The 23,986-nt window shown below is 40.3% G+C and overlaps 1 protein-coding gene across 4 annotated transcripts; it reads right to left on the bottom strand.

The window, feature by feature from the left end:
• Positions 1-70: 70 nt before the first annotated feature.
• On the bottom strand, positions 71-23,012 carry UPF3B (UPF3B regulator of nonsense mediated mRNA decay). 4 transcript variants are annotated; one of them, XM_035288348.2, is made up of 11 exons: positions 22,820-23,012; positions 21,641-21,747; positions 21,368-21,474; positions 14,027-14,125; positions 11,700-11,810; positions 9,950-9,993; positions 9,287-9,469; positions 8,855-8,893; positions 6,548-6,708; positions 5,938-6,232; positions 71-1,072 (listed from the first exon to the last, which is right to left on the bottom strand). In XM_035288348.2, the coding sequence occupies exons 1-11, from the start codon at positions 22,973-22,975 to the stop codon at positions 923-925; spliced, it is 1,452 nt and encodes a 483-aa protein (XP_035144239.1). In that variant the 5' UTR covers positions 22,976-23,012; the 3' UTR covers positions 71-922. The 4 variants fall into 4 exon arrangements, with proteins under 4 accessions (XP_035144239.1, XP_078218957.1, XP_035144240.1 ...); XM_078362831.1 differs by lacking the exon at positions 14,027-14,125; XM_035288349.3 differs by lacking the exon at positions 8,855-8,893.
• Between the last annotated feature and the right edge of the window lie 974 nt (positions 23,013-23,986).

The raw sequence follows: 23,986 nt of genomic DNA on the forward strand, positions 1-23,986 counted from the left end.
ATGTCAAAAATTTAATTTCTAAAAACTCATAGCTATTTAGTAAAGTTAATAAACACACTTAGCTTCATACTTGAATCTGTTACTATTTATTGGACATCAAAACAAAACAAGCTGAGACTAAAAGTTGCTATTTAACATAAATAGACATTGGTGCAGTTTCCTTCCCGGAGATGGTATGCACTCAGATCATGACACCTAAGATCAAACACACACTGAATTGTCAAGAATCAAACAAGGACTACATTTTACCTCTTAATAGAAAAGATGCTGAAGACAAAACAGATGTTTAAAAATATTCTTTATGCTAAGCTTATGTAAGCAAACAAAAAACTAAAACTAATCCTAAAACTTTAGGACATTGGATACAGAATTAACATTAACTATTTAAATTTTTTGCATCAACAAAAGTATGATCTATCCTTCCCTGTACTTGTACTACAAGGACATGCTTGTTGCTTCTACACTACACAAAGTCAACAGTTATCATCAACAATGAAATAGAACTAGACTGGAACAAGGCTTCAAAGCGACTCTGCTCCACCCAAATTAAGAAAATTCAATTCAGGATGAACAACAGCTTTTGATTTAGAACCAGCTCTTACTTTTCTCTCGTGTCACATGTGATGAAGTCCTCACTTGATATTCCCCCCTGAAAACTGCAATACATGTCCTCGCCATCACCTTTTTCTGACACTTAAAAAGTAATTTGTAGAAATTGCAAAAGCAATGAAATTGTACTTCCAATTCTGAACCTCTGATCATATTCCTGCTTTGACACAAGACTAACTCCTCTGCAGTGTACCCCACCAGCACAGCGACCCCCTTACTCTCTATTCCTTTGCCCTGAAGGCACTTCTGGATTGCTTATCGTGTGCTCTTTGGCTGCCTAGACAGTCAGGACACCTAAGGCCATCTGTACTTATCACTCCTCTCCTCCTTCTTTTCTATGGCTAATACCACTTTCCTGCTTCCTTTCTACTGCTGAATCACCAGACTTGGTGCTGTCATCAGGGGGACAGAGTCGATTTCGGCTTCGAGCTCCTGGTTGGTAAAGCTGCATTGCTGGACGATCCTGAAATACAATGAAATATGTTACTGTTACCACAATGCTACTAAGCTTTTACATGGGATCTTTAGAGTCATAGTTATGTATTAATATATACTAAAGTGAAGTCATTTAAGACCAAAAATGTGAGGGCATGGTAAATGACAACTTACCCACTTCCTCTCTCCATCTCCACAGAAAAGCAACTATTTTGTAATTATTATTTTATATGCTTGGGTAAATTTCTTTCTTTTTTTTTTTTGGAGACAGGGTCTCACCCTGTCACCTAGGCTGAAGTGCAAGTGGCACAATCATGGCTCATTACAGCCTCGACATTCCAGACTTAAGCGATCCTCCCACCTCAGGTCCCTAGTAGCTGAGATTATAGGCACACACTACCATACTGGGCTGTTTTTAAATCATTTGTACAGATGGGGCCTCCCTGTATTGCCCAGGCTGAACTCTTGGGCTCAAGTGATCCTCTTGACTTGGCTTTCCAAATTGTTGGGATTACAGGCATGAGCCATCATGGCCAGCCATAAGTGCCAGTTTTAAAGGAAGCACAGAAGATAGAGGAACATGTTAAATAACACCACAGAAATGTAATTTGCCAATCCAGAACAGGAAAAGCTCTACAAGACAAATTGGCTTCTGCAACAAATGGTAGGAAAACAAGAGAAGTGAAAATTGTTTAGATTAAAAGAAAACTTGGCTGGGTGCAGTGGCTCACACCTGTATTCCCAATACTTTGGGAGAATCGGTTGAGGCCAAAAGTTTGAGAACAGCCTGAGCAACACTGGGAGACCTCATCTCTACAAAAAAAACCTTAAAAATTAGCTGAGTAGCTGGGGCTACAAGTGCACACCACCATCCCCAGCTAATTGTTAAAAATTATTTTATAGAGATGGGGTCTTGCTTTGTTGCCCAGGCTGGAGTGCAAAGGCACGATCTCGACTCACTACAACCTCCACCTCCCAGGCTCAAGCAATTCTCATGTCTCAGCCCCCTGAGTAGCAGGGATTACAGGCACCCGCCACCACACTCAGAAAATTTTGTATTTTTAGTAGAGATGAGGTTTCACCATATTGGCCAGGGTGGTCTCAAACTCCTGACCTCAAATGATCCACCCAACTTGGCCTCCCAAAATGCTGGAATTACAGACGTTAGCCACTGCGTCCAGCCTATTTTATGTTTAAATTAATAGAATTTTATTTGTAGAGAAGTTTTGGGTGACATGCCTGCTCCCGCTTCACCTTCTGCCATGAGTTAAAGCTTTCTTAGGCCTCGCATTTTTAATCCCAATTCTTGACAGTTTTTTTGATCCATCTTATTTATAAACAATTAGCTTATTTCAAACTTTGCACTATTTCAAATGATGTTATTATAAGTATGCTAGTACCCATACCTTTTTGAGCTTTTCCTAGTACTTTTAGGGTAAATTTCCTATGGATGTAAATGCTTAATCAAAGGACATGAACATTTATCACTGTCAGGTTTGTAGGTGAAAAATGATGCTCTGAATTGTTGTTTTAATTTGCATTTTTATTAGTTAGGTTGAGCATATTTTATTTCAGTGGTGTCTCAGAACCAGCTCATGCAGGTTTTGATTATTTCTTCCCATCCAACTACACCTTCAATAAAATGAAATTAGTACCTTGAAATTGAACACAGTTGGGAATTTTTGCAACTTTGAAATCAGCACAGGATTAAAATTAGATTTTTTTGTTTTGTATTGCTTTGGATAGTTGCTTAAAAGTATTCCTTCATATGCCATGTATGTTTCTGTTATGAATAGACTAGTCATATTCTTTGCTCAGGTAAAAGTTGGGTTGAGTTTGTTTTTTATTGATATTTAAGATGTGTGTTTTAATCTAATAAATTATAAACAAGAGGAAAAACTTTAGTTATTCTAGCAATCATGATTCTGGTCATACAACTTAGCCATTTGTTCAAAAATAATACAGATAAAACTCAAAGTGAAAATGATTACCAGTTTCAATTTAGAATCTGCTATAAAATTTAAATAATTATTAGGTCTTCTTACGTTAAAATGATATTTTAAGTTAGAAATTATTAAAATAGATGTATGTATATAATATAGGCCTTATTTTAAAATAGATGTATGTATATAATATATGTCTTTTAGAAATGCTGTAAGATAGAAGTTGGTGAATATACCCTAAGGCTCTGAAGTAGCAGACACTTGAGGTTGTAGTAATAAAAAAGAAAAAAGAAAACACTTGCGATTGCAATTTTACTGTCATAAAACTTTAAACTTCTGTAGATTTTATATGTTAATGCCAATGCTGAAGCATTAGAAACAGAGGACTGAAATACAGGTAGTCTAGCTAACTCGCTATGTAACTTTTTGCTAGCAGGTAACCTCCCAGTTACTGATTTTCAAACAATAGCAATGTTCCTGAAGCTGCGTATACCTAGTAAAAACTGTTTCTGTTAAAAATCAATGATGAGATATAACTAAATTAGTTGACATAAAACAAATTGGGTTTAAACTGCATTTTTCAAACAAAATTTATCTTGAATTTTAAAAGGAATATAATTGTTATCATTTTCATATACCTTTTAACTTTTTATTCAAATACATTGAAATACTGCAGTATGGAGAATTTTTCTTTTTGCTGCACTTCCAGTTAATTTATAAAACTAGACTATACAAGATGTATAGTCCATTGTAGTAACATGAAAGAACATTTTTCAGGACAAAGAAATTAAAATAGTTTCAACAGGAAAATATGCCAAACCAAGTTACCATGAAATTCATTTACACATAATTTTTCTATTGCTGGTCAAGAACAATCAGAAAATAAGCTACTGTTCATCTATTTTTCCAAAGATATTTTTACAGATTAACTACAGGACAAAGGTCTACTATTTTCATTTTGAATTTGTGATTTAAGAACCTGACACTTTTGAAAAATGCCTTATTACTGCTTTCGGCATGCTCTGTTCCCATTCTGTCTGTTTTCAAAATCATTAAATCATATTTATGAAGTGACCATACACATCACTAGCAATTTTGATAACTGCTTTTCTCCTGCCTTAGGTCATTAGCGGACTGAATGTTTTAAAATGAAATAAAACATTTTATGTGCCACAAAAAAAAAAAAATTAGCTGGGCATGGTGATGCATGTCTGTAGTCCCAGCTACTCTGGAGGCTGAGGTGGGGGGATCACTTAAGCCCAGGAGGACGAGGCTGCAGCAAGCTGAGATTGCGCCACTGCACTCCAGCCTGGGTGACATAGCAAGACTGTCTCAAAAAATAAATTAGGCTAGGCTTGGTGGCTCATGCCTATAATCCCAGCACTTTGGGAGGCTGAGGTGGGTGGATCACGAGGTCGAGAGAGCGAGACCATCCTGGTCAACAAGGTCTAAAAATACAAAAATTAGCTGGGCATGGTGGTGCGTGCCTGTAGTCACAGCTACTCGGGAGGCTGAGGCAGGAGAATTGCTTGAACCCAGGAGGCGGAGGTTGTGGTGAGCCGAGATCGTACCATTACATTCCAATCTGGGTAACAACAGCGAAACTCTGTCTCAAAAATCAATCAATCAATTAATTAATTAATTAAAAGCAAAAGAGAATTGAAGACATTTCAAGCAAGTACAATTTGTGGAATCTGTATAGGTCCTGTTAAAAAAAAATTAATGAATTGGGAACATATGAACACTGAGTAGATAGATAGGACGTTAAGGAATTAGTTAGGTTTATTTTTTTTTTGGTATAAAAATGCTACCAGGGTAATATCAATAAAGAGTATTTATCTTAAATACTAGAAGTATTTAAGGAAGAAATTATGTGTAGGGTTTGCTTGAAAATAATCCAGTAGAGGTAGGGATGAGGTAGAGTAGAAAGAAGATTGGCCAGGCTGGGCGCGGTGGCTCAAGCCTGTAATCCCAGCACTTTGGGAGGCTGAGGCAGATGGATCACGAGGTCAAGAGATTGAGACCATACTGGTCAACATGGTGAAACCCCGTCTCTACTAAAAATACAAAAAAATTAGCTGGGCATGGTGGTGCGTGCCTGTAATCCCAGCTACTCAGGAGGCTGAGGCAGGAGAATTGTCTGAACCCAGGAGGCAGAGGTTGCGGTGAGCCGAGATCGCGCCATTGCACTCCAGCCTGGGTGACAAGAGCAAAACTGTCTCAAAAAAAAAAAGAAAGATTAGCCATGAGCTGCTAATTTTTAAAGCCGGGTAATGGATACAGAGGATTCATCAAAATATTCTTTTTTTTTTTTTTTGAGACTGAGTCTCGCTCTGTTGCCTAGGCTATAGTGCAATAGTGTGATCTTGGCTCACCACAACCTCCACCACCCAGGTTCAAGTGATTCTCCTGCCTCAACCTCCCGAGCAGCTGAGATTACAGGTGTGCACCACCATGCCCAGCTAATTTTTGTATTTTTAGTAGAGACAGCGTTTCACCATGTTGGGAAAACAGGTCTTGAACTCCTAGGCTCTAGCAATCCACCCACCTCTGCCTCCCAAAGTGCTAGGATTACAGGCGTGAGCCACTGCACCTGGCCCACCATACTATTCTCTGTTCTACTTTTGTGCATGTTTAAAATTTCTACTTTTTTTTTTTTAAGATGGGGTTTCACCATGATGGCCAGGCTGGTCTTGAACTCCTGACCTCAGGTGATCCACCCACCTCGGTCTCCCAAATGCTAGGATTACAGGCGTGAGCCACCGCGCCTGGCCTCAAAAATTTCTATAGTAAGTTAATAAAAGCCCAGCCAAGACTGAAAAAAAGTTGCAGATTATTAAAGTTCCCCTTTAAAAATTCTATAATAAACAGTGAGCTAGCCCTTTCCTTTATACTTGCAGGAAAAGGTGAAAAAAAACCTCTGATAAACAAGTTTAATGACAAGCAGCACCTTGTTTCTTATTCGATCTCTCTTGACCACTTCTTCTTTCTTTTCAGTTTTTTCTGAGCTTCCTAATGATTCTGTACTTTCAGCCTTCTTTCCTTTATCCCGAAGTGTTTCTTTCTCTTTTTTCATTTCTTCTTCTTTTCTCTTAAAAGTCTTCTCTTTCTCATAGCGTTCCTTCTGCCTACGGCGCTCTTCTTCTTGCCGCTTCAGCCTCTCTCTTTCTCGAAGTATGCGCTCCTGATCTCGTTCATAATCCCGTTCCCTCTCCCTGTAGTCTCTGCTGCTCTCATCTTCAGGTCTGCAAAAAAAACAAATCTGAGACAGACCCTGAAAGATCTTGTAATCAAAAATGCAGGAACACCGTGATTCTGATTTGGCCCCTGCAATAAGGTTGCACTTTTAGAGCAGAGTGAAAAATACTAGTGTTTTAAAAAGGAACAAAATTCCAAAACCATTCACCCAGATTAAGATACAAAAATGTATCTGAAACTGTTCCTCCTCGTCCCCCTGCTCTGCGTAAAACAGTTTATCTTAATTCAGGTACATGTCCAGGACACAGCAGCAAAACTGGCATGTAGAAATCAGACATAACAAAGAGTCCTTCACTACTGACCTCTTTGGTTTTTCATCTTTAAATTCACTATCAGAACGCTTGGGCAATGTACAACTTTGCCCACTGGCTCTTTCATCACTCAGATTCTCTTTGTCCAATTTCTTGGCTTTTTCTCTTTTGTCTGATTCTTTTTCATCTCCTTTTTCTGGCTTCTTGAGCAGCTTTAAAGAGAAAATGTTTATTTTTATTTTGAAGGTTGGGACACTATCTTCTGATTCTATTAAAAACCCAGTACATCAAATATTTAAAATTTAGACTAGACAAGGCCCCCTATCTCTGCAGGTACTCTTAAACTTTCAGGTGAACAACTAGTGCGCAAGAGTAGTAATTTACTAAAAGGATGCTATTAACATTGAAGTGTTATCCACTCGAATGAAGTGGTTTAATCACTTTGTGGCAATGGGATCAAGACTCCTTTGGCTTTTGAGGCGGGGTCTCGCTCTGTCGCCGATGCTGGAGAGCAGTGGTGTAAACATGGCTCACCACAACCTCGACCTCCTGTGCTCAAGTGATCCTCCTACCTCTGCCTCTTGAGTAGCTGGGACCAGAGGTGCACACGACCACATCCAGCTAATTTTTAAATTTTTTTTGTAGAGACAGGCTCTCACCATGTTGCCCAGGATGGTATCAAACTCCTGGCCTCACACCATCCTTCCGCCTTGGCCTCCCACAGTGCTAGGATTACAGGTGTGAGCCACTGTGCCCGTTCTCCTTTGGCTTTAAATAGGTCAACCTTTCAGTGAATCAATGCATACTTTGAAGTATGCTTCTATAGCAAACTAGCATGTTGATATAACTTGATAGGAAATAGCCCACAAATTTTAAATGCTAGGCAGATGATTTCTGTTGGGACTCTTTTCATGTAGTATTTGCAATGACAAATATCTTGATCACCAAAGGAGAGATCCATTGCAACAATAATTATGCCTTGAGCCTGAGAAAATTATTGTACCATCATAACATATTTATGATGGTACAATTATCTTGCCATTAGAGATGAGTAACAAGAATTATTTGGCATTTGATTTCAAAATCTAAATGCCTTATACAAACAAATAGTGAAGCTCCATCTCTACTGATTGGGAACTCTGTATTCAATGCCATATATATTTATACATGTTCAAAAATGCCATTGTTTCTCACATTGCTGCTACAAACCTCTCGAGAATACCTCCAAGTGCTGGATAATCAGAGAGATTCTTAGGCAAAATAGAAGAATTTCAAGTGTCAGAGGCACTTGTCAGAAGGCATCATACAAGGTTCATCTCAGAGTGAAAGCATCATGTAAATTACCAAGCAAAAGGCAAAGCACCACAAGACATAAGCATGAAGCATTTTGGCACACAGACAGCCACTGCAAATGGTGAGTCCCAAATGGACACTGAGAAGGCACCAGTGTAAAGTGAGGATACCATGTGCAGGTTTCATTGAAGTGCTCTTATTTCTCCAATGAACATCCTTATTAGAAGCCAAAGTGTTCATTACTCTAATAGGAATGTTAATGAATGTCTCTAGCATGGCTGGCTCTACCTTCTGCCTTGCTGATTGTTAGCAATAGCAAGTCAAGTCACTTGTGGCATAGCAGACAGAGAGATTGCTGGAAAGAATTAAGATGAGAAACTCCATCCTCCCCCAATCCCCTCATCACCAATAATGAGCCCTGTAGAGACTTAGGGAACCTTTGCTACATAAACTGCTGAGTTTTCAGGAAATAAAAGAGGGAAACCCTGCCACCCTCTCGGCGAGACTTTTTTTACTTTCTCTGAAGTACTAGGTACTAGTACTTCCCCAGAAAATATGCTGAAACAAGGTCTGCCCAAGCCATGCCCTCAGAAAGGAAGTGGCAAGGTTGGGATCTTTCTACAGGTTTTCTTCTTCCCACATGGAATGCATGAATCCAAATCTGCTACTCATAGATTCCCACCTATATGCAGGAAAATACTATGCGAGTCACATAAGAGGAAAAAGCACATAATGCAGGGTATTTATCCCGGTCCTCCCACAAGGCAGCAAGTTATGAGAGGTGTATAAGAAGATGAGAAAGAGTTACATAGGCATGGTTGTCCTCTGGCTATATGTCATTGAAGCTTCTGGGTACACAGCAGAGCATAAGGAAGTCACCCGGGCTTCCTTTTAAAGCAGAAATTTATAATGAAATAGCTCAGCTTTTAAGAAGACCCAAGTCAATCTGAAGGGGTTTTCAACAAGTAACACTACCACCACCACCACCACCAAAAGGACTTATTAGCTAACACCTGTGTTTGTGACATGATACTAGATGCTCTGTATCATGTACTTGATCCTTACATTTTTCTGATTCACAGCTTGTAACAGAAACCTGTGTACCTGAAGACAGTGGAAAACAAACAGATGAGGCAACTTCATGTATCAATTATGAAGGAAAAGCTGAATAAAACCCATAAATCATGCCAGCCAGCCCTAAGCCCTCATTTACTATGAATTTAGAGGACAGCAGTCTAAAAATCAAACATTCTCAATGATAAAAATAGCACAGATCTGTACTGAAGAAATGATAACACACTATTTAATCCTTTTAAATGATCTTAAAATTTAAAACTAATACTAATACAGGAAAGATTTGTACTGGATCACTTCCCCCCAAAAGAGAACAAAAACAAAACAAAAAATTCATTTACACCAACACAAGACACATGCATATTTAAAGAAACAGATACATGCAATTTTCAGCAACATGCAGTCAGTTTCAAGTTCTCATACCTTAATCTTTGGTTCATCCTTTAATTTGTCCCTTTCTGGAATTCTGTCTATCTTCTTTAGCTTTTCTATATCTTTCCTTTTTCGTTTCTCCTCTTCTTTCCATTTCCTCCTCTCTTCTTCTCTTTGCCTTTTTCTTTCTATTTCTCTCCTCCTTCTTTCTTCTCTCTTTTCTTCTCTCATTCTCTAGAAAGAAACATCAACACAAGCCTTGAAATAAGATCACCATCAGCAAAACCCTAATCAATCCCAAAGGCATGGTAGGCACCCACTAAACGAAATAATCTTTCCTTCCCACTTTCTACAAAGTGGCATTTTAACTTCTTTACCCCCACTCCACCCAGAAAAGGAAAGGCAATGAAGACCAGGACCTGCTAATATTAGCCTTTCACTGCTGCCTTGCAATCCCTCCAGAGGCTTTCAGAATATCAAAAGAGTGTCTCTGGGACAACCTAAGAATGTTCCTGGTTTGTAGAGTGAACTCCAGGTCCAACAACCAGAGTGAAGGAGAGGGCCAGAAAGTGAGACCGGCAAGGCAAATCCTTAAAGAGTAATGGTGGAAAAAGCAGCTATTTCTCCTCCAGAAACCCACTGCTCTTAAAATGTTTATAGAATGCAAAGCAATGAAATGAAATATTGAGAGAACTATAAAGACAAAAGATTTACCTGCTTGTTTTTCAGGAAGCTCAAAAGTGGGGTTGTCTTTTTAGCTACATAAATGTAAACAGATTATTAATGATACTTATCAACCCCTAGAAAGAATTCCATTTTCTGACATTCCCTGCCACCCACCCAAGGTGGGAAAACGTATACACCCCTTATGCCGAAAGATCACAACTGTATTATCAGGAAGAAGTTTTATAGCACTCGATTTCAACAATACAGGATTAAAATACCTTTTAAAAAGTGAAGAAATTCAAATTAAGACAACAAAATAATTTCTTAAAAGAGTCATTCCCAATTGGTAAGAACTAAGTACTTAGGACATTCTCTTATTTTGTTGATAGGAGTGTAAACTTATTCAACTGGAAGAAGTTGGGGGAAGGGGCTAAAAATATCAAATGCTTTTAACCCCATAATTCCACTTCCAGGAATTCATTCTAAGAAAGTTACCAGAAACGGGCTTACACTATGCATCTATTAATAAAAGTCAAGTTTTGGGCCGGGCGCAGTGGCTCACACCTGTAATCCCAGCACTTTGGGAGGTTGAGGCAGGTGGATCACAAGGTCAGGAGTTCGAGATCAGCCTGGCCAGCATGGTGAAACCCCATCTCTACTAAAAATACAAAAATTAGCTGGGCATGGTGGTGAATGCCTGTAGTCCCAGCTACTAGGGAGGCTGAGGCAGGAGAATTGTTTGAACCTGGAAGGCAAAGGTTGCAGTGAGCCGAGATTATGCCACTGCACTCCAGCCTGGGCAATAGAACGAGACTCCGTCTCAAAAAAGAAAAAAAAAAAAGTCAAGTTTTCAAAGAATATTTTTCACTTTCAACATTCTGAATAAACTAGTAGCCTTATAGGCATCTTTTAAAACATATATACCTGACCGGGCACAGTGGCTCATGCCTGTAACCCCAGCACTTTGGGAGGCCAAGGTGGATGGATCACTTGAGGTCAGGAGTTCGAGACCAGCATGGCCAACAAGGTGAAACCGCAGCTCTACTAAATATACAAAATTAGCTGGGCGTGGTGGCAGGCACTGGTAATTCCAGCTACTCAGGAAGCTGCGGCAGAATCACCTAAACCCTGGAGGCAGAGGTTGTAGTGAGCCAATATTGTGCCACTGCACTCTAGTCTGGGTGACAGAGCAAGACTCCATCTCAAACACACATACATACACACACACACAAACACACACACACACACACACACACACTCGGAAAGAGAGAAAGCAAAAAACCAAAAACACATATTCCTTAGGATAAATTCCTGAGTGGAAATCCTGGGTCAAAGATTATGCTCATGTTTAGAGCTACTGATACAGTAGTGACAGCCTCCTACTGAGAATGAACATCCAAGCTAGAATTTCTCAAGTAGTTTTCAATTTTGCAGTAACTAATTTTATTTTTTGGTATTTTCAGGTCAAAATTTTTTTAGGCATATGAACTTCTTACTAGGAAATACCAAATGACCTTCAAAGGCTAACCAACGTCTAAACATTCCTTATCAGTCATTGCACTTTTTGAATTTGTATTACATTTGCGTGATACTAAATAGGCTGAAGAATTTTTCCCACCTTATTAATGCATTCTCATAATCCTGTGAGGCAGGTATTACCATCTGCATTTTACAATAACAGTCTCAGAGAAGCTAGTGACTTCCCCAAAGTCACACAGCTAGCAACTGATGGAGGTAGGAAACAGACTTAGGTACTGTGATGAAAAGGCTGTTACTCTAATTCCTTTTGCCCACTTACCTATTAATTCTCTATTTTTTGCTTCTATTTCCTCTAGCAGTGTCTCTGGAGTAGATGTCATCTTCTCATTATCCATGGCATAACTTTCCAAAAACTTTCTATATTCTGGATCTAAATAATCATTTAAGGAAACAGAAAATATAGACTTTAAACAAAAAAGGAGACAATATCTAGGATACTTAATTATCAAAGAAGATAATTTTCTACTTCATGGAAGATTAAAAAACCCAAACCATACCCACGAGGTAGACTATTTAGAGCTTAATTGGTCACTTGCTCTCAGAACTCCTATTACTGATACTCACTGTGGGAATCTAGCATGACATGGAGGTCAGGAAAAAATGAGCCACCATGCATTGAACCACTAGGGGTATTACATAGTTTGCTTCTAAAAGTTACTGTCCTACTAAACTAAGTCAGGTGTTCCAAAAAGATAAATTAGGGAAAAGTCCTATATGTGGCACTAGATGTGATGGTAAATCCTACAGTTCTCTCCTAGACCTCTGACATCAGAAGAGTGACACATCTGAGTCACTATACTGCTTGTTCCTATGTGTCACTGATCAAGTCTTCCATATCTAAATCTGTGATAAAAATCACTATCACAGCTATGTGTTATTGAGTCTTTACTGTGTTTTCTTTATAAAATACCTGTAATAGTAACAAATGATGGAAATAAAACTAGATTATTCTAAAGTATCAATCCGATATAAAATATGGGCCTAAGTCCTAATCCAATATAAAGAGTTATGGAACAGCTATCTAAGCTAACGTTACAGAAGTCTCAGAATCTGAAGCCAGTGTACCTTAAATGGCAATTATTTTGGTTTTTCAGTGCTTGCATTACTTTCTTTTTTTTTTTGAGATGGAGTTTTGCCCTTGTTGCCCAAGCTGGAGTGCAGTGGCACAGTCTCAGCTCACTGCAACTTTCACCTTGTGGGTTCAAGTGATTCTCCTGCCTCAGCCTCCCAAGCAGCTGGGATTACAGGTACCCGCCACCACGCCCAGGTAATTTTTGTATTTTTAGTAGAGACGGGGTTTCACCATGTTGGCCAGGCTGGTCTTGAACTCCTGACCTCAGCTGATCCACCCGCCTGGGCCTCCCAAAGTGCTGGGATTACAGGTGTGAGCCACCATGCCTAGCCATAGTTCTTCTATTTCTGTTCAACCTAATTACTATGTGTGTAGCTAACTGTATATTCAAGGACCAGAAAATAGAAGTGACTTCAGCTACTTTATATAAAGTTATCTGGGTATGGAAATTTTCCCATGACAGTTCAAACCTTCCTCTTTATAAATATAATGGAAACCAAAAGTCAAATAAATAATCATAAATATGGTGAGCCCTCAAGAAGCAGCTGTTAAACTGAAAACTGATTTTTTCCACTATTTTCCAATCAATAAACCTATGGTGATTTGCTACTCAATAGCCAACCCGGCCGGGCATGGTGGCTCATGCCTATAATCCTAACACTTTGGGAGGTCAAGGCGGGTGGATCACAAGATCAGAAGTTTAAGACCAGCCTGGCCAACATGGACAAATCCCATCTCTACTAAAAATACATAATTAGCTGGTCACAGTGGCGGATGCCTGTAATCCCAGTTACTCAGGAGGCTGAAGCAGAGAACTGTTCGAAGCCGGGAGGTGGAACTTGCAGAGAACTGAAATCACACCACTGCAATCCAGCCTGGATGACAGAGAATTCATTAAAAAAAAAAAAAAATCAACATTATATTGTTCAATGGTTGAAGAATGAAATGCCCTAGCCAAAGAGAGCAGAAATTCTCTGCAAGAAACCCCCCTCTATTCTAACAATTAAACAAAGCTTCCATTGGCAAGTAACATTTCTCATTTACTTTATTTTGTATATTTTCTAATTTAAAATATTGGGGTCTAATTAACTCTCAAACTTTTTTTTTTCCTTTTTTGAGATGGAGTCTTGCTCTGTCATTGCTGGAGGGCAATCGTGCAATCTCAGCTCACTGCAACTTCCCCGCCTCCCAAGTTCAAGCAATTCTCCTGCCTCAGCCTCCCAAGTAGCTGGGACTACAGGCAAGCACCACCAGGCCCCGCTAATTTTTTTATATTTTTAATAGACATGGGGTTTCACCAGTTAGCCAGGCTGGTCTAGAACTCTTAACCTCAGGTGATCTGCCTGCCTCGGCCTCACAAAGTGCTGGGATTACAGGCGTGAGCCACCACACCCGGCCAAAGATATTATTTTTAAAAACCCCACGGCATTTCCTGGCTCAGAGCAAAAAAAAAAAAAAAAAAAAAAAAAAAAAACCCACGGCAATAGCATTATATAATTAGAACTATACTGTACCATCATCAATAGTCCCGACTTTGGTATCTCTTTTCTTAGTCTTCCTTTTTGCAGCTTTTTGAAAAGGTGCAAATTCTACTATAGCAGGATATTCCTGACCTGTTTAGAAAAAAAATACCACACTTGCTAAAACAAAGAAAATGTCAAAAGTGTATATAAGGGAATCAAACCATTGCTTTCTAGGACTCCTTTGATGGCAGTCATCTGAAGAGGGTCTCCCAAAGGCATAAAGCACACTGGCCCAACCATAATCAACACAATACAAAAGGAGCCACAAATTCACTGATAACATAGTAAAACAATACGGCAGGGAAGTTAAATATTCATTTAAATTCAACTTTTAAAATGTGACATTTTAATGTGAAAAAGACCCTACAAACTAATTCTCATTTAAAAGGTTAGAAATCTCTAAAATAGGCAAATCTATAGAGACAGAACGTAGATTAGTAGCTGCCTGGAGTTTGGGGTAGAAGTGGAGAGAAAAATGAGGAGTGACAACTAATAGGTGGGGTCTCCCTTAGGGGTGATGAACATGTTCTAAATTTAGATAGTGGTGATAGGCTCACAAGTCAATGAGTATACTAAAAAATCACTGAACCGCACACTTTATTTCAGGCATGTGAATTATATCTCAATAAAGCTGTTATTTTTAAAAAGTGTAACTATGTGAGGTGATGTGTTATGTGAGGTGATATATTAATTAACTTAATTGTGGCAATCATTTCACAATGTATATATGTATACAGAATTATCACATTGGGCTGGGTGCGGTGGCTCATGCCTACAATCCCAGCATTTTGGGAGGCCAAGGCGGGAGGATCACTTGAGGTCAAGAGTTTGAGACCAGCCTGGCCAACATAGTGAAACCCTGTCTCTACAAAAACTACAAAAATTAGGCCAGGCATGGTGGCATTCACCTATAATCCCAGCTACTCAGGAGGCTGAGGCATGAGAATCACTTGGAACCCGGGAGGCAGAAATTACAGTGAACTGAGATTGTGCCACTGCACTTCAGCCTGGGCAACAGAGTGAGACTCTGTCTCAAAAAATAAATAAATAAATGAAAATAAATAAAATTACAAAAATTAGCCAGGCATGGTGGTGCATGCCTGTAATCCCAGCACTTGGGAGACTGAGGCAGGAGAATCGCTTGAACGCAGGAGGCGGAGGTTGCAGTAAGCTGAGATTGCGCCACTGCACTCCAGCCTGGTAAAAAAAAAAAGAAAAAACAATTATCACATAGTAAAATGTAAATATATATTATTTTATTTGTCAATTATAGCTCAATAAAGCTGGGGAAAAAATTGTTAAAAATTTAAAAAAATACACTAGGACACCAAAAGAACAGGCAACAAAAGTAAAAATACACAGGGTAGCTTGCATGTGAAGTGTTCTTACCACAATAAAACAAAAAGATAAAGTATATCTCTTTTTTAAAAAAAAGTAAAAAATAAATTGGACTACATCAAAATTAAAAACTTCTGTGCATCAAAAGACACAATCAACAGAGTGAAACGGCAACCCATGAAATGAGAGAAATATTTGCAAATCATATTATCCAATAAAAGGTAACATCTAGAATATATAAAGAACTCCTATAACTCAACAAAAAACCAAATAACCCAATTTAAAAAATGGTCAAAAGATTTGAATAGACATTTCTTCAAAGATAATATGCAAATGGCTAACAAGCATACAAAAATATGTTCAACTTTACTAGTTATTAGGGAAACGCAAATCAAGACCACAACGAGTTCTCATCTCATGCCCATTAGGAGGACTACTATCAAAAAAGCAGAAAATAATGAGTGCTGGCAAAGATGCGGAGAAACTGGAACACTCATGTATTCGTGGGAATGTAAAATGATGCAGCTGCCATGGAAAACAAGTATGGCAGTTCCACAAATCATTAAAAATAGAATTACTGGGCCAGCCTGACCAACATGGTGAAACCCATCTCTATTAAAAATACAAAAGTCATCCATGGTGGTCTAGTGGTTAAAAGAAAAAAAAATCAGCTGGGCATGGTGGTGGGCACCTGTAATCCCAGCTACTCTGGAGGCTGAGGCAGGAGAATTGCTTGAACCTAGGAGGTGGAGGTTGTAGTGAGCCAAGATCGTGCCACTGCACTCCAGCCTGGGCAACAAGATCAAAACTCAATCTCAAAAAAAAAAAAAAAAGTAATTACCAGTAGGGTACAGTGGCTCACACCTGTAATCCCAGCACTTTGGGAGGCTAAGGCAGGCAGATCACCTGAGGTCAGGAGTTCAACCAGCCTGGCCAACATGGTGAAACCTCATCTCTACCACAAATATAAAAAATTAGCAGTGTGGTGGCACACACCTGTAGTCCCACCTACTCGGCAGGCTGAGGCAGGAGAATCCCTTGTACCCGGGAGGTGGAGATTACAGTGACCTCAGATTGTGCCACTGCATTCCAGCCCGTGCGACAGGGAGAGACTCTGTCTCAAAATAAATAAATAAAAATAGAATTATCAAATGACCCCAGAAATTCCACTTCTTGGTATATATCCAAAAGAAATGAGAGCAGGGACTCGAACATATATTTGCACATCCGTGTTCATAGCAATATTGTTCACAATAGCCAAGAGTGGAAGCAACCCAAATACCCCTTGACAGATGAATGGATACACAAAATGTGGTATATACATATAATGGAATATTAGTCTTAAAAACGAGGCTGGGAAAGGTGGCTCATGCCTGTAATCCTTGCACTTTGGGAGGGTGAGGTGGGCGGATCACTTGAGGTCAGGAGTCTGAAACCAGCCTGGCCAACAAGGTGAAACCCTGTCTCTACTAAAAATACAAAAAAGCCAGGCATGGTGGCCAGTGCCTTAATCCCAGCTACTTGGGAGGCAGAGGTTGCAGTGAGCCGAGATGGAGTCACTGCGCTCCAGCCTGGGCAACAAAGCAAGACTGTCTCAGGAAAAAAAAAAAAAAAAAATCAACAAATTCTGACACATGCTACAACATGAATACACCTTGAGGATATTATGCTAAATGAAATAAGCCAGAGAGACACTGTATGAGTCCACCTATATATGGTACCTAGAGTAGTCAAGACAGAAGGTTTAATAGTGGCTGTCAGGAGCTAGAGAGAGGGAAATGAGTTGTTTAATTGGTACAGAGTTTCAGTTTTGCAAGATGAAAAAGTTCTCAAGACTGCTGCACAACAGCATGAATATACTTTTTTTTTTTTTTGAGACAGTCTTACTCTGTCATCCAGGCTGGAGTGCAGTGGTGCATTCTCGGCTCACTGCAACCTCTGACTCCCGGGTTCAAGTGATTCTCTTGCCTCAACCTCCCGAGTAGCTGGGATTACAGGCGTGCACCACCATGCCTGGCTAATTTTTTTTTTATTTTTAGTAGAGACAGAGTTTCACCATGTTGGCCGGGATGGTCTTGATCTCCTGACCTCATGATCCGCTCACCTCGGCCTCCCAAAGTGCTGGGAATACAGGTGTGAGCCACGGCGCCTGGCCAGAATATACCTTGATACTATTGAACTGTACACTTAAAATGGTTAAGATGGCAAATTTTGTGTTGTATTTTACAAATTTTAAAAATGCAAAAGGAATGAGGTAATGATATATGTTATAACATGGATGGACCTTGAAAACATAAAGCTAAGTAAAAGAAGCCAGGCAGAAAAGACCACATATTGTATGATTACATTTATATGAAACAGAGGGAAATCATAGAAACCTAGAGTGGATTAGTGGTTGCCAGGGGCTGGAGGGAGAGGATAGTGGGAGGTAACTACTAATACATAGGGGTTTCTTTTTGGAGGGATGAAAACATTCTGGAATTAGTGCTGATGGTTGTATTACATTGTGAATATACCAGAAACCACTGAACTGTACACTTTAAGAGATGAATTTTATTATAGATGAGTTATATTTCAATACAAAAACCCCAAGTGACTAATGGGAAAAAAATTAACAAGCACCCTGCCACAGAACAATGTCAAAAACAAGGTATCCTGGCCGGGCATGGTGGCTTATGCCTTTAATCTCAGCAATTTGGGAGGCCGAGGCGGGCAGATCACTTGAGGTCAGGCGTTCAAGACCAGCCTGGCCAACACGCTGAAACCCTGTCTTGAGAAAAAAAAAAACAATGAGGTATCCTATCCTTAAATCATCCGCATGTAGACATAAGACAGAAAAAAATAACTAGAATTGACCAGAAGGCACTGCAAAGCAGTCATGGAGGAAAAATGATGTTGGGAATCCCAGTGAGTACAGAATCAAATTAGCTTCAAAACTGTGATACATTAGGTCAGGCACAGTGGCTCACAACTGTAATCTCAGCACTTTGGGAGGCTGAGGTAGATGGTCTGCTTGAGGCCAGGAGTTTGAGACCAGCCTGGCCAAAAAGGCAAAACCCATCTTTACTAAAAGTACAAAAATTAGCTGGGTATGGTAGTGCACACCTGTAATGCCAGCTAAGTCGGGAGGCTGAGGCACGAGAATTGCTTGAACCCAGGAGGCAGAGGTTGCAATGAGCCAAGATTGTGCCACTGTACTCCAGCCTGGGCAACAGAGTAAGACTCTGTCTCAAGGAAAAAAAAAAAAGGGAGAAAACAAAAAAACAAAAACCTGGCCGGGCATGGTAGCTCACGCCTGTAATCCAAGCACTTTGGAGGCCAAGGCGGGCGGATCACCTGAGGTCAGGAGTTCAAGAGCAGCCTGACCAACATGGTGAAACCCTGTCTTATAAAAAAAAATTGAAAAACCAAAACCAAAAAACAAAACTGATATATTTGAGAAGGAACAGATAAACCAGGAAACAGAGGGAAATTGTGCAAGACAGGCTGAAGAAACAGAAGTGAGGCCAGAATATGGAGGACCCTGACTACCAGGTTAAAGAGTTTGGACTGTTCATTTAAATCATTATTTTCAAGATTAATTTCATGGCAATGTAATAGACTGAAATTATACAGAAATGGAAAAAATGAAAAATCCTGTAAGTTTAGAGACAGTGGTGGTCTAAGCATCAAGTGATGAGGACATAAAGTGTGACTGTAAGTCTAGATGAACAAGATATTAAAAACACAATAAAATCCAACTTGGACAACATAAGCAATAAGCAGACCTCATCTCTGAGATAAAAAACAAAACAAAATAAAACAAAACAAAACCACAATGGGAAAAGGATAGTCTCTTCAATAAGTGGTGTTGGTCTGGATATGGTGGCTCACACCTGTAATCCCAGCATTTTGGGAGGCTGAGGTAGGAGGATCACTTGAGCCCAGGAGTTCAAGACCAGCCTGGGCAACATAGCGAGACCCCATCTCTATAAAAAATTTAAGGAAAAGGTCAGACGTGGTGGCTCATGCCTGTGATCTCGTCACTTTGGGAGACTGAAGCAGACGGATCACCTGAGGTTGGGAGGTTGAGACCAGCCTGACCAACATAAAGAAACCCCAGGTCTACTAAAAATACAAAATTAGTTGGGCGTGGCAGCGCATGCCTGTAATCCCAGCTACTCAGGCTGAGGCAAGAGAATCACTGGAACCCGGAAAGCAGAGGTTACAGTGAGCCAAGATCGCACCATTGCACTCCAGCCTGAGTAACAAAAGCAAAACTCTGCCTCAAAAAATAAAAAAAAGGAAAACATTTAAGGAAGATTAGCCAGCCATGGTGACACGTGTCTATAGTCCCAGCTACTCAGGAGGCTGAGGTGGGAGGGTTGCTTGAGCCCAGGAATTACAGGCTGCAGTGGGCTATGATTGCACTACTATGCTCCAGCCTGGGTGGGGCCCATCTCAAGAAATAAACAATAAATTGACAAGATTCATCACTTACATGTAAGAGATTTTTAAAAAGGAAAAAATTAAATGCAACTCAGATTTCCAGGCTAAGTAACTAGAATTTAGTGATTTAAATATCTAAATAAAATAGTTGGAATAAAATAGTTGGAGTGGAAAAACAGCTGGCTTGGGGAGATTAATAAAAGTTGGACAAACAGTGGCAATCCTTCAATTTTCACTGGCATAGTCCCTGACAAAGATTTAATTTTTACCAACTTTGAAATAATACTGAAAGAAACCAAAATTAAATAAGGAGACACACTATTTATGTATAACTGCAAACCAAAGAAAAGTGGCAATTTAGACATTCTCTGGCTAAATGTTGTAAGTAGCAGACAATAGAGTGTTAAAGCAGAAATGTGTCTTCCCTATAGACTGGACCTTCCCGGATGTTAAGGGCCGGGCGAGGTGGCTCATGCCTGTAATCCCAGCACTTTGGGAGGTTGAGGCGGGTGGATCACCTGAGGTTGGAAGTTTGAGACCAACCTGACCAACATGGTGAAACCCCGTCTCTACTAAAAATACAAAATTAGCTGGGCTTGGTGGCGCATACTTATAATCCCAGCTACTTGGGAGGCTGAGGTAGGAGAACTGCTTGAACTCAGGAGGCAGAGGTTGCAGTGCGCCGAGATCGTGCCACTGCACTCCAGCCTGCACAACAGCGAAACTCCATCTCAAAAAAAACCATAAAAACAAAAAACAAAGTAAGAGATATATCAAGTTTCATGTTTTATATACAACTTTGTGAGAATGTTAAACAGTATCTCAACTGGGAACTGTTGGCTTAATGGATCTGAATTAAGTAAATGCTTGTCCTTGAAGCAAACTATAAAGTAAATATTTAACACTTATCAAACAAGTTGAATAGTCACTTATCAGTACTGTGGCTGAAACTCTATATTCAAAACAGCGGGTTTAAGCCAGGGCAAAAAAATCTGTCACATGAGGAGAAAACAGTGGCAATTTCACTCAGTTGATCAAACTAAAGAAATAGTAGGTTATGGCCAGGCACAGTGGCTCATGTCTATAATCCCAACACTTTGGGAGGCCAAGGCGGGCGGATCACCTGAGGTCGGGAGTTCGAGACCAGCCTGACCAACATGGAGAAACCCCATCTCTACTAAAAATACAAAATTAGCCAGGCGTGGTGGCACATGCTTGTAGTCCCAGCTACTCAAGAGGCTGAGGCAGGAGAATCACTTGAACCTGGGAGGGGGAGACTGTGGTGAGACGAGATTGCGCCATTGCACTCCAGACTGGGCAACAAGAGCGAAAACGTCTCGAAAAAAGAAATAAAAAAGAAGTAGTAGGTTAATAAAAATAACTGAGGGCTATGAAAGGTAACAAAGTAACATGTCTATTTGTAACACTGCAATAAGCTTATTGAATGTGTTAACACTATTTAAATGTTGCACATTTTATCCCCCAGGAAACAACACAATGCATATATTGTCTTAAACATCCAAATGACAAAGAAACTCCCTTTTTACTTCAGTTACCAGCACTCACCTTTATTGTCAAGGAATACATAACCATCAAAGCGATCCCTGAACAAAATAATGTCCTCTTGGTTTTTAAAGTTGATGTATGCTCTGGCATACATATGAGGATACAGACTGCAGAAAGGAAAGCAATTATGTAAATGTACTTGCAGGTGTCTGGCCCAATTACAAGTATGCATATATTAAAGACAAGCTCAAAAATCAAATGAAAAACAGTAGGATAAAAAGAATGGAAGAAACCTTTTTTTATTTACCCCTTTCCTCCTTTTTTTTTTTTTACCTCGTATCATTAGAAAAAAACTCAAAATAATCATGTTCAGGCATAGGTTGAAGATGTTCCTGAAGTTGCTCCTTGGTCAAAGTGGGAGGTAATCTTCGAATTACCACCTTAAGAAAGGCATAGGAAAAGAAAATTAGTGCACATCAATTTTCTGTCATACTTGAAAGAATCACAGTTCCTGAAGAAAGCTGGGCTTTAAAATATGAGATCACTTGTAAAAACCCAGGAGGAAAAAAAAAAAAAAAAAACAACCCAAGAGGAAATATTCTTCTGCAGCCCAATGCTCAGAATTAGTCACACATAATAGTAACACGGTTTAAAAAAAAAAAAAAAAACCCTTGGAAATGAGAACCGCCTGGAACAAGGAAATCTCAGGTTTTTCTCTTTACAGCTGCCCTGCAGTTTACCAAGTTTGTGCATCAAAATCGAAAAGATCACCCATTTTTTAACAAATGTAGTGGCAAGAAATTAGCAAGCCAACCCTGGTCTTTGTGGATGCCACGAAATCTTGATTCAGTAACAACTTTCTCCGACATACAACACATCTTAAAACAAAATCCTTTTCCATTCAACTTAAGAATTCAAAACTCTAAAAATCCACCCATTGCTCTCAAAATAGGATGCTCTCGATCTACCCTCCCATACCATTAATACCCCTGCACAACTCGCCTCCGTTAATTATATTCCTATTCCCTCATGTCCCTTTCACTATTTTTCTCCCCCATTACACCTTTAGTTTCTCTCTCTCTCTTTTTTTTTTTTTTTTTTTTTTTAGTAGAGACGGGGTTTCACCATGTTGGTCAGGCTTGTCTCGAACTTCCGACCTCAAGTGATCCGCCCACCTAAGCCTCCCAAAGTGCTGGGATTACAGGCGTGAGCCTCCATGCCCGGCCAGTTTCTCATTCTTTTTACCGTTGCTCTCCCCTCCCATTATCATCTCACAGCTCTGACCTAAACCCTTCCCGTTTAGGGAGTCCCCCTTTTCCTCACCCCCACCAGGGTTTGGCCGGGAGAGGCTCTCCCCATTTCGGGTGACTGGATGAAACAGGATAATGCGACTTCCATTCAGGTGAAGAGATAGAAGAGAGAGAGAAAAAAGGGGCAGCCCCATTCCCAGCCATCCTCCCAGCACTCGCGGACCCGTCCCACCCTCTCCCGGGCCAGCGGCCGCCTCGGCACCTTGCTCAGCGCCTCTTTCTTCTCCTTGTTGCGATCCTGTTTATCTTCCCCCTTGGAACTGTCCCCCGAAGTCCCACCACCGCTGCCTGTGGCTCCAGGGGGCGTTAACAGGGTTACTCGCTTCTCCTTGGGCCTGTGCTCCTTTTCTTCCTTCATGGTTACGTCCGTCACGGAGGCGGCTCGGCCGCAACGCGTTACACCCGGCACCAACGGCTCCCGGGCAGCTCGCGTCAACGCTCCGCCCCCAACAAAAGCCCGTGGTGATAAGTCGGGCCCCAAGTTCCAATGGGCCCTGCCAAGATATCGCGAGAGTTGGGCCTTTCTCAGTGCAAAGGTTTCAACACCTGGCTTTTACTTCCAGCCCGCCAAGTTCTTGCGTCACCCTATCCCCTCGCGGCCCAGACTCCCTCGGGGCAGCTCCTTCGCGCGTCATTAGCAACTCCGCCATCTTGAAGTGACTATATCGGGAACTACAAATCCCGGCATGCAAAGCAGCCAGAGATAGCTCAGGGTCCCTGTTTGTAAGCAAATTGAATCCTTTCATCTTCAGAGATTTTCAGGTCGAAAGATAGGTTCTGCACGCTCAGTTTTCATCAGATAAACTCAATGCCGTCCAAATTTTGCCTCACTATGGGAGCGACTTGTATTTTCTATCATTGAATTCAGAGGCTTTATAATTTATTTTCCTACAACTCAAAGAAAAAGCCTGACATTTTTAAAAAGAATTTATTTTCCTTATATTGATTAGGATTTACAGACACTTAATAAACACTACAGTATTAGCCGAGTTCAGTGGCGCGCGCCTGTAGTCCTAGGCTCGGTAAGGCTTAGAAGGGAGGATCTTGAGCCCAAGAGTTCGAGGCTACATTGAGCCATGATCGGGCCACTGCACTCCAGCTTGGGCTTGGACAACAGAGCAAGACACTGTATCGAAAAAAGAATAATAATAAATAAACACAAGATACTGATATTTAAAGAAGTAATATGAGCAAAATATACGAGATTTGTTTTCATCACCTTATTTTAGCAAAAGGATTCTTCTCCCCAGGTACTGATGTCCCACAGGGAGGGGAATAAAAATAAAACCAGCTTGATTTAGTTGTGATCATCTTCCTCTTCACTTAAAAAAGGGCCAATTTTGGCCAGGCGCGGTGGCTCACGCCTATA

This window comes from Callithrix jacchus, chromosome X, assembly GCF_049354715.1.
Source record: "Callithrix jacchus isolate 240 chromosome X, calJac240_pri, whole genome shotgun sequence".
Lineage (NCBI taxonomy): Eukaryota > Metazoa > Chordata > Mammalia > Primates > Cebidae > Callithrix > Callithrix jacchus.